Genomic DNA, 13,833 nt, shown 5'->3' with positions numbered 1-13,833 from the left:
GCGGTATGGTGCCAAGTCGGGTCACCCGGGCGCCAGGCTAATGATTCGAGGATGATCACCGAACCAATGTCTGATCTCAGCTGCGAGGGAGCGAGAGCAGATATCAAGCGATTAACCTTTTGCGCATTTCTGCAAAAGGATTCTATTTCTTGCCATCCTGTCTTATGTGCCATCTCAAGCTGTTCAAGTTGCTGCACTTAACTTCACGTGTACTTTTGTGGCGTGCCAACCGATCTCTTCTGCTATTCATCACCCCCGCGGCTAAGGGACAGCCTGGTTTTGGAATCCCCGGCCCCAACTATCTAAGCCACATAACCATGTTTCCCGCCTTTCATCGGGGACGTTGCGACGCTCACGCCCCCTCCTCTGAGTACGAGGCTGACGCAGGCTGTATAGAAGGACGTTGCCCGAACGAACTCGGAGCCAAGTTAGCGTATCGAAAATTACGTTCAAAAAGATCGAGGCTGTAGCTCGTATACAGGGGTACACGATCTTCCTTCCCAATCGAGCGCTGTGAAGGGTACTGTAACCCGCAGACATACTCGCAGGCGGCTTCAATTCTGGGTAGATTATAGTTATGTATGCAGTACATGACTCAACCAGCTGATCTCAGGTGAGTCCGTTGAGGCTAGAACATACACACGGGGAGAATGGCCGACGAAGAAAAAGCTTGGGTGTGTTTTGGTGGCTCTCCAGTATGCCGAGGCTGGGGAAGATGGACATCAGATGAATCCCTGCGACGGCCCTGGGAACGACGACCCGGCAATGGACTGGCAACAACTGTGACAATTGCCGAAATGGCGCCCATGAGTCAGGTAGCCAGCCGTTGAGCCCTGCACAGCCGGGATCCAGCGGGGTCGACTGTCTGCACCAGTCAGTGCCACGCAGAGCGGTTGCAATGCCCTGAGGTGAGCAATGACCAGTGCCTTGATGGAGTATATTGACGTGTCGCACGTGTGTGTGCCAGGACCACTACGGTCAGCCTTACAGGGGTAGTTAGAAGATGCGCAGCTGCTAGATTAGCGGGCGGAAAATCGCCACCAGGCATTTTACGGGCCTTCCACCTGGTGCCACCTGCCAACTGCCAACGCTACCTGCCTGTTTGGTACCAAGTTAACTCAGTTAGTGATTGATAACTAGTTCAACACAGGGGTGTGTCCCACAAGCTTGGGCCGAATCCTGGTAGCCGCTCTCTGGCAATCAGCCAGCCATCATTTTCAACGGCTTCGTTCCTGGGCTTTGCCGTTTCTAGCAACCGACGGGTGGTGTTAGGTGCGATACGAAAATGCAGACTAGAATTGACCCACGATCTGCAGTCCCTTTACGCCATCTTTGCCACACTAACCTTGTTTCCCTGGCCCTGGCCATGACTGCTCCGACCCAACTACGACGCCGTCCTGCCCAGTCTATGTACTTTCAATCAAGACAGTGTTTCGTGCCCCAAGCATTGACGTCGATCGATAGAGGAGACATGCTATCAGTGCCGCGTCGACAGTCTCTTCTCCCAATCGCGTCTGCCACTCGATTTTGAAATTTTTGCCTAGGAGAGTTATACCATAAATATGGAAAGCATTGACTATGCCGCAACTTGTAGATCCGTAGAACTGTACTGTGACGCTGTTCGGTTGTGAGCTAGATAAATTACAACAATTTCCGAACTGTTGCCAGAAACGGGTGGGCTCTGAGCCCCCTACTCATCGTCCCGCTATCATGGCCCAACACTGAAGCCCCCCGTGCATATCTTTCAATTTTTTTGTTCACTACAACATCAGTCTATTCCAACTGCCACATCTGGTCACCCAAGGCAATAAGCCGATTGAAAATCTCATCCCTGATCAAGACCGCCGTCAAGTGGTACTCGGCCCCTTTCTCCGTCTCAATCACCAATCCATCCACAATCTGCTTCTGCAGCGACCACCCGATAACCATTTTGCTCGGCCAGGCAAAGCCCCCGACCTTTTTAAGTGCTTTAATGTCCGACACTAAGATCGTCCAGGACGGAGTTGCAGCGGCGTCGTCGCCCTGCGACCAGCTGAGCGCCGGTGTCGTCGCCGTCTCCGTCACGTACGCGAAGCCCTTTTTTCCCTTGTAGCGGGCTTCGAAACGCACGGGGCCGACAGGAGGAGTTTCGGCGCTGTCATTGACGACTCCTACTCTTTCCTTGGCGTGGTGTGCGCCAGCAAATGCCTTGACGCGATCGGCTACCAAAGCTGTCGTGACGCCGCCTTTGACAGTGCCTTTCAGCATTTCCAGAGCTCTGCGTCCCTTGCCTGGTCGCTTTCTGACTTGCTGGTTGGTGGTGCTGTCTGGGCCTTGCGAGATAGCATCTTCGCTCGAAGAGCCTAGATTTGCTTATTGTCAGTTTTCTCCGCCGTCCAAAGTTAATCAGTATTAGCACTTACCATCGTAGTCCCCCGATTCTTTGAGATGGGGGTTTTGTTTGCCAGCTACCGCATCCGGATCCGGCGGAGCGGGAATAGGCGCCTTGTTCTTCTCGCCAATCCGAAGAAGCGTGATGGTGACCTGCGCATTCGTCGGTACGCCTTTCAGAACCGAGTGTCGCAGTTCGACAAAACGCTGCCATCGCGGATAGGTCCTTCCTAGCACCTTAACTGCACGATCCAGCAATGGTTTGGCGAAGAGCAGAAATCCAAGCACGAGTCCAGAAATTTTCGTGAGCATGTAAGGCGTGGTAAAATACGATGCCACGACAATGGGCAGCAAAGGTGCAGCAAGTTTGATTCTAGGGCGCGATTTGGGAAAAGGAGGCGTCGCATTCAGTGCATTTGCGAAACGTTCCCATGTGTCGGCAAGATCAGTGATTGCGTGCATAAAAGGTTTGGTGCGCTGCCAGACCATTTTTGAGGCGGGCTGCCGTGTCGCATCGTGGGCTTTGCCGGCATCGCCCTCTGCAGCACTCGCTTTCGCTTCCGAAACCTTTTCAATCAATTTATCGGCGCCTGGCGCCGTACCAGTATCGTCCTCGTCATCCTGCGAAGGGCCTCCGATCGTAGTGCTGAGAGCGACCTGTCACGTAAATTAACCGTCAGCATCTTTAACAAAATTAAGTCATTGAAGTGATCTGCTTACCGAGCCAAGTGTATTGACAAAATGGTGAGCCTCTTGTTCAACAGCCTCGCCTTGAACCTTTTCTGGTGCACCTGTCAAGGTGTCATCCGTAGCGGCGACTCCTGCCGCTGGTGTCTGCAAATTGCCGGTTCCGGAATCAATGAGAGAGATCGGCGCCGTTGGAAAAGCGACTTTTCGTGCTCTGGGCGCCAGAATCAAGATGATGAAAAATAACACCGTCGTGGGAACGAGAAGATCCAGTAACCAAGCGCAAAGGTAAACTGCAAGAAACGACAGTGTACGATCGCGCTCGTTCCAAGAACGCAATCGGACAACATGGTTCCACGCAGCGCAGACAGGCACCACAACCGAGACGTAGCATCGCTCCAGATGCGCGCGCAGCTTTTCCGGCGAGAACTCCTCCTCGTCTGCAATGTTCATGTCGAGGTTGGCGAGCGGCGGCTGCTCAACTGTTCGCACCTTGAAGGCTTGCTTGTTGAAACGGCGCACCAGTGCCCATAGCTCCTCATTCTCGATACCCTGGACAATAGGCTGAAGCCGAGTTTTGTCCTCTTCGTTCCATCCTAGGTCCAACACCTCTTTGTAGTTGGAGTTGCGGCGATTGACTCCGAATCGATCGGCGTTGACGGCAGTTTGGTTCGCGAGCGCATGGCTGTCGGTTGGTTCATCGTCGTCAGCGAGAGAAGTGTCTGCGGCAAGCGGGTTAAGTGTGTCTTGGTTTAACAGTGGCGCTTCCTCCGGGCACACCAGGGCGGGCGGCTGTTGCGCATTAGGCTCCGTGTCTGCCATGGCTATCTTGAGATGTAGAGTTAAAGTTGTAGTGATTCAGCTAGTTAGCTCAGTTTTATACGTACTCGCGAAAGCAGTCGCCTGGTTGCTCGCACGCCACCTAGCGTCATGGATTTCGCGACCCCACTACTTATCAGAGATCGTTATGTCGATCATGGCTGTGAAATTGCGGGCATTGCGATTGTATTGGCCCTGGAGCATTAAACGAAATGTAGTTTCTATCAACTTATGTTTTAAAAGCGACTACTAACTAGTGTCTTGCACTAGCGAAATTCCGGCCTTACGATCTACTCATTCGCGCATCTCTTTGGCTGGTGAATCTAGGCCCAGCCATCTACTACTGTAGTAAATCGGGAACGCTAACGCCATTGGACTATGTTCGCGTCGTGCTAGCGAATTGGAGAGTAACATTCTATGAGAAGCACATCAACCCTCAGTTCGACACCAACACAAGAATCTACTGACTACCTCACAGTTACAAATGAAGACCCCGAGGGCCTAAAAGCCCCAAAATAACGCCAAGATTGTGCACACTAAATCACAGTGGACGAGCATCAGTTAATGGAACCTATGGATACAAAGGGAGAAGAGCGTGCTTGTTGCCTCACTTCAAAGAAATGAGGCAGTGAGCTACGGCATTTGTAACCGCACGCGAAACTTGATCACACCCAGAAACATGCGTTCAGATTGACCACTATGCAGGTGCTGTCACGTGTACTTACTGCTCAGCTGGTCTAGCTACCCCCTCTCCCCTGACAGGCATCCTGCCGATCGGGATACCATATCCCAAGAGTTTCTTCTCCATTGTTCGTGAGCCCAGGTGGTCGACAGCCAGCGTGCCTTTGTGCTAGGCTAAAATACATGCGCCCGAATGCTACACTGTCAGCTGGATATGTGCCATCGGAGTCGAGTACGTTGCCGCGCAGTTATTCCTCGACCAGAAGCATACGGACGACGTTGCGGCCGGCCCCAATGACAACATCGCTTACACCAGAGATACGATGGCACAACACAACATTGTCATTACGGGTTTACCCTATGCCGAGTACCGTACAGCCTCCGCTGCCGCAGGCGCGAGAGATGTGGTGCGAACATTGCATAACATCAGGGTTGGCTTCATGGTTGGTATTGGCGGCGGCGCCCAACCGCTGAGCATGATATTCGGCTTGGTGACATCGTAGTCAGTGGCCCACGAGACGCCAATGGTGGATTTTCCAGTACGACTTTTTCAAGAACGTCATTAGTGGAAGTACTACTTGGCCAGGGCGCAAACATAGATGGGAAAAGAGATGGTGCGACGGCTTTTTGCAGCGGTCCAATCCGGGCGAAGAGATATCGTCGAGCTATTTATTACTCGATAGAGGCGCAGATATTCAGGCTAGGCGTTGCGACCGCAGTACCGCGCTACACACAGCCGCTTCATTCGAGTGGCAAGATATAATCCAGCTACTACTGAAAAGAGGCACACATGTCGACGCAACGACGTTAGATGGCAGGACGGCGCTACACTGTACGGGAATCAGACGTGGTCAATTTACTACTCAGCTACTGCTCGAGGGAGGCGCAGATGTCGAGGTCACGGACACGAAAGGAAGAACAACGCTACATGCAGCTGCCAATTCCAAGTGGGACGCTACTGTTGATATGTTACTCAGCCACGGCGAACGGCTCGAGACGAAGATGAACGATGGTCGAACCCCGCTCCATTGCGCAGCTTCTCGAGGAAACCTCCATTGTGTCGTTGTACTTCTCAGCTGCGGTGCAGATGTCAATGCGAGGATGGCAAAAGATATTACGCCATTACATTTAGCTGCTCAGCAAGGAGTCGGATATGAAATCAGGCTACTACTGGGCAGGGGTGCAGATATCAAAGCCACGATGGAAGACGGCCAGACGGCGCTCCATATAGCAGCCGAGAGTGGGTATGATGGAGCGCTTGAGTTGTTGCTTGAGCGCGGTGCGGATATCGAGGCTACCACGAAAGAAAGCTGGACGCCGCTGCATATAGCAGCTGGGAACGGACGCGATGCAGTGTCCGAGCTGTTGCTTGACAGAGGCGCAAATGCCAATGCGATGAGTATAGATGCCTGGACTCCGCTACACCTAGCTGCCGAGAAAAATCACCTCAAGGTGATTAAGAGTCTACTTGAGGCCGGCGCAAATATCGAGGCTAGGTCGGTAAGGGGCGAGACTGCTATGCACATAGCAGCTCGAATTGGACATGAAGCAGCATGCGTACTATTGTCAGACAGGGGTGCAAGCATCGAGGTGGCGACAATAGATGGCGAGACAGTGCTACAACTAGCAACTGAAAGCGGCATTACTATTCCGTCGGCGTCTGCTCAGGAGACTCTCCGCCGCTCGAGGCTATACGGTCAGGGCTGACTAGGTGAATTTCGCACATGGATACTTCAATTGACCTACCTACGGCCGGAAAGCAAGCAGCAATTTTATAGCGCCGGTTCTTTTCCTCTCACTTTCATTTGAATCTTCATTTGCATACTTTGTCAAGCTTTTATGTGGCCATAGTGTCTGCATTCCTTACTAGAGGATCGTTTGACAAGTGTCGTCACAGCCATTGGCGGCTGATGACTGGTTGGAACACTAGGTTCCGGTGCGGAAGTCGATGCGGTTACTCCTACACGATATTTCTGGATGAAGGGGTCAGAAATGGGCGTGGACGCTTGTTAGCAACGCCGGTGAGGTAGCGCGTTGCCTAAGCCAGATCTGACCGAAGTGCTGTACGAAAAGTGCAAGATCCGTAGATTCCGGCCTAAGCCATTCGGCGGCCAATCTCACACCAGACATTAACTAAGACATTCTCGCTTACGCAAGGAAATTGGCCTCACGATTGCGCCGCCGAGAACTTTCATCCCGCGAGGCGAAGCTGGCTCAACGTCGCACGACAGTCTCCCGATGCCAAAATCCTGCACTCCTAGTCAGGGCTGATGCTAACCTGCGGACTACGACAAGTACCCCAACCATTGATCGCAAGCGGCATCATGTCAATCTCTCACTCACATACCATTTCCGGAGTCGACCGGGTTGCTGGCCTATAACTGGATGCACGAATGCACTAGACAGCCCCCCCCGCGTCCGCGCGGCACCGATGTCTTTTCCTTGACTAACAGAAATAAGCCAAGCTGAGGCAAGCCATCTTGGACCGGGAGCACCTCATGTCATTTGTACTCTACGTCGGCGCCGACCTGTCTACGGCATCTACTGAGCATGCAAGGTCAGTCTAGAGAAGGCAGTGGCCCACCGGACACACATTTTGCGACAATGGGGCGCAATCTCTGGCTTTTATGCGGAAACTTCAATAGCCGCACGTCGGCCACCAGGGTTTCGGGGCGCTGTAACACTGGAAAAAATGTAGCATTTTGGCGGCGCCCACTTTCGGCAGCTACCGGTGGGCGTGATTGCATCAAATCATGCCCTTTTCCCAAGTATCCGCACCTTCCAGAATGCCCACAAATAAACTGCCCAGGTCCAGATTGGCAGGGAAATTTTTCCCATTCACGGTCCCCGCTAGCATGGCAGTGGTGTAAGATGGCAGACAAAAGACGAAACCCGGCCGCCGGGACCGGAGCGCGGCGTGTCGGCGGGGACTTTTACGGCACCACTCAAAGCCAACCCAGTCTAGCTTGCGACCGGCTCGCGTCGTGGTGGAGAGCTTTCGAGGCAGAGGGACCCAATCAAGAGGTGCACGGCGTGGGTATGGGTTTCCATCAGGTCACAGATATCTGCCGTTCTGACTAGGAGTGACAGAAAATTTCTGCCCATCAAGGGCCACCCCTCGCAGCTCCGCAGGACAAAGGAGATATCGGAGGACAGCAGCGTGCGCCCAGGGTATGATTACGACCACGGACAGGACATGGGTCCTGGGTCATGGGATTCCACGCTTGACGTAGAGAGCCAAGGAGCTTGTTGGAGAAGCCTGTAAACTGTACTCCGTAGCCTGTAGAGGGGAAGGTGGTGGTTGAGGGGCGAAAGCGGGCAGCGGAAAGCTTTTGTAGTGCGTGGCTGCGTGGCTTTGGGTTGGCCGGTGGTTGTTCTTTTCTCTCTCGCTCTTGGACCTGCTCGAGAGTGCTTCCCCTCTTTCTTTTCGCAGACCCTGTTTGAAGTACCTTACCTCGAAGACATTCTCACTGGACATCTATTCATAAATTCCCACAAGACACATACCCTTTCAGACTCATCCACCCAACCTATTATATTGCAATGGCCAAGTTTCGTCTCGCCGTGCTCGAATGCGATGTCCCCTTCCCGGGCGTAGTCGAACTCCGGGGCTCGTACGGGGACATGTTCCGCAACCTCCTCGCCGAGGGCATGCGCGGGCTGCCTGGCACCGACGCGCAGACGGAGCTCGAGGTGACCAAGTGGGATGTCGTCAACGCGCATGTGTATCCGGTGTTTGAAGATTTCGACGGGCTGATGATTTCCGGGAGCAGTATGTAACCCCGCTCGAGAAGCCCGCAGAGAAAGGAGACGGGAAACGCTGACTAGAACCAGAGCACACTGCATTCGACAACACGCCATGGATCATTGCCCTTATCGACTACCTCACAGACTTTTTCAAAAACTCGCGCAAGCCCATTGTTGGCATCTGCTTCGGGCACCAGGTCATCGCGCGCACGCTCGGCGGTCGTGTCGAGGTCAACCCAGGCGGCTGGGAGAATTCGGTGACGAAGATCGAATTGAGCGCGACGGGTCGACAGTTTTTCGGCGTACCATCTATCGTGAGTTCCCTTTTCTCGTCGACATCACCAGGACCATGCTGACAACGCCCAAGCACATGCATCAGACTCACCGCGACGCAGTCACGGTGCTACCCCCGGGCGTCGACAGCATCGGCGGCTCGGCGCGCTGCGACGTGCATGGCATGTACGAGGCTCGTCGCATTCTGTCGTTCCAGGGTCACCCAGAGTTTGATGAAGAGAGTATGACGCTCATTCTCAAGGGACGTTACTCGATTGGCGTATTCTCAGAGGAGATGTACAACGACGGCATGAGCCGCGTCAACTGGCCACACTGCGGCAGGATGCTTGCGACCAAGGTGTGCGGTTTCTTGCTCGATGCGAAGCGTGCTGCGTCGTAGAGTCGTAAATCCCTCACTGAAGAGGGTAGGAGTTGGCATTTTGGTTATTGGTGCATGGGCATGAAAGCGATGAGTTTACAATGCATTCACGATTAGAAAACAAGGGCCTAGGCGTTTTAAAAGTAAAGAACAAATACACTAAATAGATACAAGATACTTTTGCTTGCTACTTGGACAATTGTGCCCGCGAAAGATAAGGAAACTGCCCAACCTTGCTCTTTCCGTCGCGCATAAGTGGGCGGACGGGGTCTGGCTAGTGAGCCCCGAGATAAGCAAGAAGCGTGTGATTGGTGGCTGAGAATGCGTTACGAAATGTACAGGCACAAGAATCAGACGATAGTCAGGAAATGAGGGAGTCGAGACTGGGGATAAACTGGAGTAATGGGGAAATTTGGGGTAAGGTAAATTGTGTTCTTTGGTTTGGAGAAAGGTATGCCGCCATGTAATTTGCACCGCGGTTTGGAGAAATACCGCGCTCGGTGCTAGCTGGGGCGAGGCTATCTCTACAGTCCGGAAGTGTACAGCCAAGATCAACCATGACACTGTATGAAACAGACAATGCCATCTGTAACTTTCCCGGTCGCTAGAGCTTCTTAAATTTTCAATGGTAGTTTGGGAGAAAGTAGATATGCCTCCTTTGCTGGCGCCTTACAATGCCTTTTCTCTATTTATTGGCGGCTCATCGGCCGAGATTCAATGCTTTTTTTCCTGACTGCTGGAGTAAGGCTGATACAATTATAGGTATATATTTGTCAAGCACCGTATTCGTAAAAAAAAACGGAAGTTGTCGCTCGCAGCAGAAACCTGCCCTGATCACTTGCTCAATACTATGTTGGAAGTCCAAAATGCAAAAGCGCACACAATCGGTGACATGTGCCTCACTGCTTAGCTAGCGGCCTGTACACAGCATCCCACATCTGCGCTCGAATCCATTCTTTCAGTTCATCATCCTCAGACGGGATACCCTCCTCCTGCGCGAGCCCTTCCTCGACCGCGCATTGAATTACGCTGGCGGCGATCTCGACGCTTATTTCTCGGACGTCTTCTACGTCAGGCAATAGTGCGGCTGTGGGATCCTCAAGCGCGGGCGACTTTGCCTTCAGTGCTTCGACGGCGGCGACCAGCATCTTCTTGGAGACGAGCCGGCTGCGAGACAGAATCGCTCCCAGGCCGATCCCGGGGAAGCAAGTAGAGTTGTTGCACTCGGCTAAATAACGACTGTTAGTCTTGCCACCGCTTTGGAGTCTTCGGCAACTTCACTTGCCAATGTCAATTTTCTTGCCCCCGTGCTCCACTGGCGGAAATGGACTGCCTGTTGCGACGAGAGCCTTTCCGTCGGTCCAGTCGAAGAGATCCTGGGGCTTCGCTTCGTGTAGACGTGTTGGATTGCTCAAGGGAAAAACAATAGGCCGTTCGACACGCTTGGACATCGCACGAACAACTTTCTCGTCAAAGGCGTTCGGCTTTGTCGATGTACCAATCAGGACATGAGGCTCGACACGTTCAATCACGGAAAGCAGGTCGTGGTGCTTGTCGGCTGGCCACTCGTCGGTGTCTCTCGCAAACGGGACTTGGGCCGGATTTAGCTTATCGCCATGGGACTGGAGAAGAAGGCCCGGCTTGTCGATGCACCTGTGAGACCAATTCCGTTATAAATATATCTCTTGTCTTTATTCCCACAGACGCGCGTTAAGAGGATAGCCGCAAAGAGTGCAGCAGCGCCCAGGGCTGGCAGGTACTTGCGGAAGACTCACCAAATCTGCTTGCGTGCATCTTCTTTGGACTTATTTGTCTGTGCCACAATGGCGTCGGCGATTTGGTCCGCGACTCCCATTCCCGCAGTCCCTGAGCCAAAAATGACAACACGGACGTCGTTAATGCTGACGTCGCTTATTTGCAGTGCAGCGAGCATAGCAGCCAATGTGACGCAGCCAGTGCCTTGAATATCGTCATTGAAGCAAGAAATCTCAGATTGGTATCTATCGAGGATCCGTCTGGCATTTTGGAGGCCAAAGTCCTCACTTGACGGGTCAGTACAGATTAAATACCAGGATCATATTATATAAAAAAACATATAACTGGCACAACTTACAAATGAATGTAGGCATTTGGATAGTGCTTGCGTGCAGCTCGTACGAACTTGTCCACAAAGTCATCGTATTCTTTGCCTCGTACACGACGCTCTTGTAAACCGAGATATAGTTTGTTCTGGAGCAAATCTTCATTCTGCAAAACTTGGTTAGCCCTACTGTTTCACAGTTTTGGTGAAGTCGCATGAAACTGTACATTCGTGCCGCAGTCCAGGACGACGGGCAACTGCCGTGATGGGTGAACGCCAGCGCACAAAGTCGCAATGGTCAACTTTGCGGCAGATATGAGAACAGCGCCGACACCCTGATCGCCGATACCTAAAATCTACCAGCTTTTGGTTAGTTTGCTGGCCATATTTGTCTCTCAAATTGCATTACCTCTTCACCATCGCTGACCACGATGTAATCGATATCTTCTGCACCGCCATAGGCTGCCAAGCATCGGTCAATTGAATCTTGATCCCGAATATTGAGGAAACACCCCTCAGGCTTTCGAAAAAGTCTAGAATAGTTCTGAATGGCGTCTCCTTCAGTTGGCGTGTAGATGATGCTGAACATTTCCTTGAGGTGCGTTTGAAGTAGCTAGCTTTCTCGGTGAGCTCGGAACATCTCCTAGTTGAGGCGAGGGCAAAATTTTTCTCACCTTGTAGTACAGAACCTCATTCTGCGCCTTCATGCTCGCCATGAATGTGTTCTTGGCGAGGTCATCGCCACAGCTGGAATACTGTTGGTAAGCCCGATCCACCTGTTCCTCAAGTGTCTGGATCTTGGGCGGCAAAAGCCCGTAAAGCCCAAACTCTTTCCGCTCATCATTCGGAAAAGCCGATCCTTTATTGTACTGAGCCACCGAAAGCAGCTGCTGCCCCGTAAGAGCGCACTTCAACGGGCCAGATGCCGCGCGGGGCAGGTGATTGAATCTAGACGACGACTTGGTCGCGGCCATAGTTAATGCTGGTGATGCGGAGACTGGAGAAGGACAATGATGGACGTGGTGGCGCTGAAATGTGGTTCAAATAGACGCTAAGATGCAGGCACTGATAAGATCTTCGGAGTAGAGAGAGAGTTGCTACGAGATGAAGCAAAGTTGAACAAGGGCGCCAGTTTCGCCTGTACGTAAAAGAGCGCAATTTCTCGTGATGTCATTGATTGCTACCGGGTCCAGCCACCATAGACTCATTGCTGCTTGAAGTTTATCCTTTGGGGGCAGTCACCAATACGGTGCAATGCTTAAGTGGGCGCGCTGCAAATGTGAGCTGATTAGCGACGAATTCGACGGCAATTGGGGGAATGAGAACCCCACAGTGCGCACGTATTCTACAGACACAATCGCAATTTCATATCTCTCAATCGACTCGGCATACAAGAGGCCATGTAAGTCATTTGCTCAGTTTAGCGTATCCCGATGGGTTCATTTCAATAAGATTTGACCCGTTCTATCTGGCCCATTCCGTTGTTCTTTCTCTGTTACGCTTCCCGGCGTTGCAGTAGTGCCAGGTGCAAGCTAGCCACGTTTAGACGTTGGAGTGAGTCAGTGGCGGGCTGATCATCACTAGCATCACCACGGGCTGCCAGGCCTGGACTGAGAGCTGCCTGATTTTCGTCTTTGACTGTAAAAGGCATCAGGGCGCAATTGTGGCGATGAATAGCCAAGACATCGCAGGTTCTAGACGCAGTTGTCTACTCTCTACGTCACAGTGCTGCAAGAAACTATCCGAAATGAAACACGAGAGCTGGATTATTTCCACCTTGCCATCACCGAGCCTTCTCTGGAACGCCCTAGTCAAGAGGAAGCTTGTCTCGGATGACCTCGAATTCCTGCCTCGTCGTCATTTGCATCACTTGACCTCGCAAAAGGGTATACACCTGCCCCGAGAAGACACTGGCAGCATGGTGATTCGCCCACCATTCAATTGCCCAAGACGCTAGAGCAAGGCACCGACATTGTCTAGGGCATACCAATTGACACAAGGCGCTGTCACTTTTGCGAGCAAACTGCCTGGTCTTGTCATAATACACGAGCGAGGCTCGCATCGCCAAAATGCGCAGAGCCAACCAACGTGCCGCACCGTCTGACCCTGTCTGCTTCTCCTCCGAGTCTAGTCCCACGCCGCGCCCGGCACCGCCACTGCCTTATACAGTTGGCCTGCCATTATAATGCGCCGGTGCTGCTCAGCTCAGGCACCCGCCAAGGCAAACGTCCGCCCTGCGGCCTCGCGCGCCGCCAGCCTTGCGGGACGCCCGTTTGCCCGACTGACGCTTTGGACCTGTGATGCCAAAAGATGCGTCCGATTGAAAAAGTGCTTCCTGCCAATTGACCAATAATCTGACGGCTTTGTGTGTGGTGGTGCTGTTGTTGCGCCGTGCTTACTGAGCATCTTACTGTATCCATGTGCAACTCGATGCAGTGCGACACACCCGTTCTCTGCGCCTCCGGCTCGCAACGTAGCACTGCCCTGGATGAAGAACTCAATTCGATGCAGGAGAAATGAATTCAGCCGCAGCTGCGCTTGCTTGTGCAACCGTTCGCACCACAGAAATCCCCGTCTTCGTGTTGTTCCTGCGCCGTCTCCCTGCGCCGACTCCCTGCGCTGGTATACACGATAGACGAAAAAAGTCTCCGAAGAGGGTGTGAACAATCATCGCCAGGCGCACTTGCCCTTCGATTGAAACTGCGGCCTACGCGAACCAAACAAATATGTCCGAATTGAGCCAATCGAGGGATTGCCGATCCACAACCTTTTCTGACCACACCGAATTGATGATGCG

General features: G+C 52.6%; 3 protein-coding genes across 3 annotated transcripts; 1 reads left to right on the top strand and 2 right to left on the bottom strand.

Annotated features, from left to right (window-relative positions):
* Nucleotides 1–1,773: 1,773 nt before the first annotated feature.
* On the bottom strand, nucleotides 1,774–3,989 carry LMH87_001332 (uncharacterized protein; the record flags this gene model as incomplete). Its single annotated transcript, XM_056199392.1, has 4 exons — nucleotides 1,774–2,342; nucleotides 2,403–3,027; nucleotides 3,091–3,885; nucleotides 3,945–3,989. 4 exons carry the CDS (start codon nucleotides 3,987–3,989, stop codon nucleotides 1,774–1,776), a joined length of 2,034 nt encoding a protein of 677 aa, XP_056056243.1.
* Nucleotides 3,990–7,412: 3,423 nt separating this feature from the next.
* Nucleotides 7,413–8,977, top strand: LMH87_001331 (uncharacterized protein; the record flags this gene model as incomplete). Its single annotated transcript, XM_056199391.1, has 6 exons — nucleotides 7,413–7,423; nucleotides 7,523–7,594; nucleotides 7,648–7,728; nucleotides 8,073–8,329; nucleotides 8,392–8,618; nucleotides 8,672–8,977. 6 exons carry the CDS (start codon nucleotides 7,413–7,415, stop codon nucleotides 8,975–8,977), a joined length of 954 nt encoding a protein of 317 aa, XP_056056242.1.
* Nucleotides 8,978–9,855: 878 nt separating this feature from the next.
* LMH87_001330 (uncharacterized protein) lies at nucleotides 9,856–12,010 on the bottom strand (the record flags this gene model as incomplete). Its single annotated transcript, XM_056199390.1, has 7 exons — nucleotides 9,856–10,184; nucleotides 10,242–10,609; nucleotides 10,732–10,998; nucleotides 11,070–11,203; nucleotides 11,264–11,392; nucleotides 11,446–11,649; nucleotides 11,711–12,010. The coding sequence occupies 7 exons, from the start codon at nucleotides 12,008–12,010 to the stop codon at nucleotides 9,856–9,858; spliced, it is 1,731 nt and encodes a 576-aa protein (XP_056056241.1).
* Nucleotides 12,011–13,833: the final 1,823 nt, after the last annotated feature.

Source organism: Akanthomyces muscarius, chromosome 6 (genome assembly GCF_028009165.1).
Source record: "Akanthomyces muscarius strain Ve6 chromosome 6, whole genome shotgun sequence".
Taxonomy (NCBI): Eukaryota; Fungi; Ascomycota; class Sordariomycetes; order Hypocreales; family Cordycipitaceae; genus Akanthomyces; species Akanthomyces muscarius.
The sequence above is the reverse complement of the archived record's forward strand: the minus strand, read 5'-3'. Positions and strand labels throughout refer to the sequence as shown.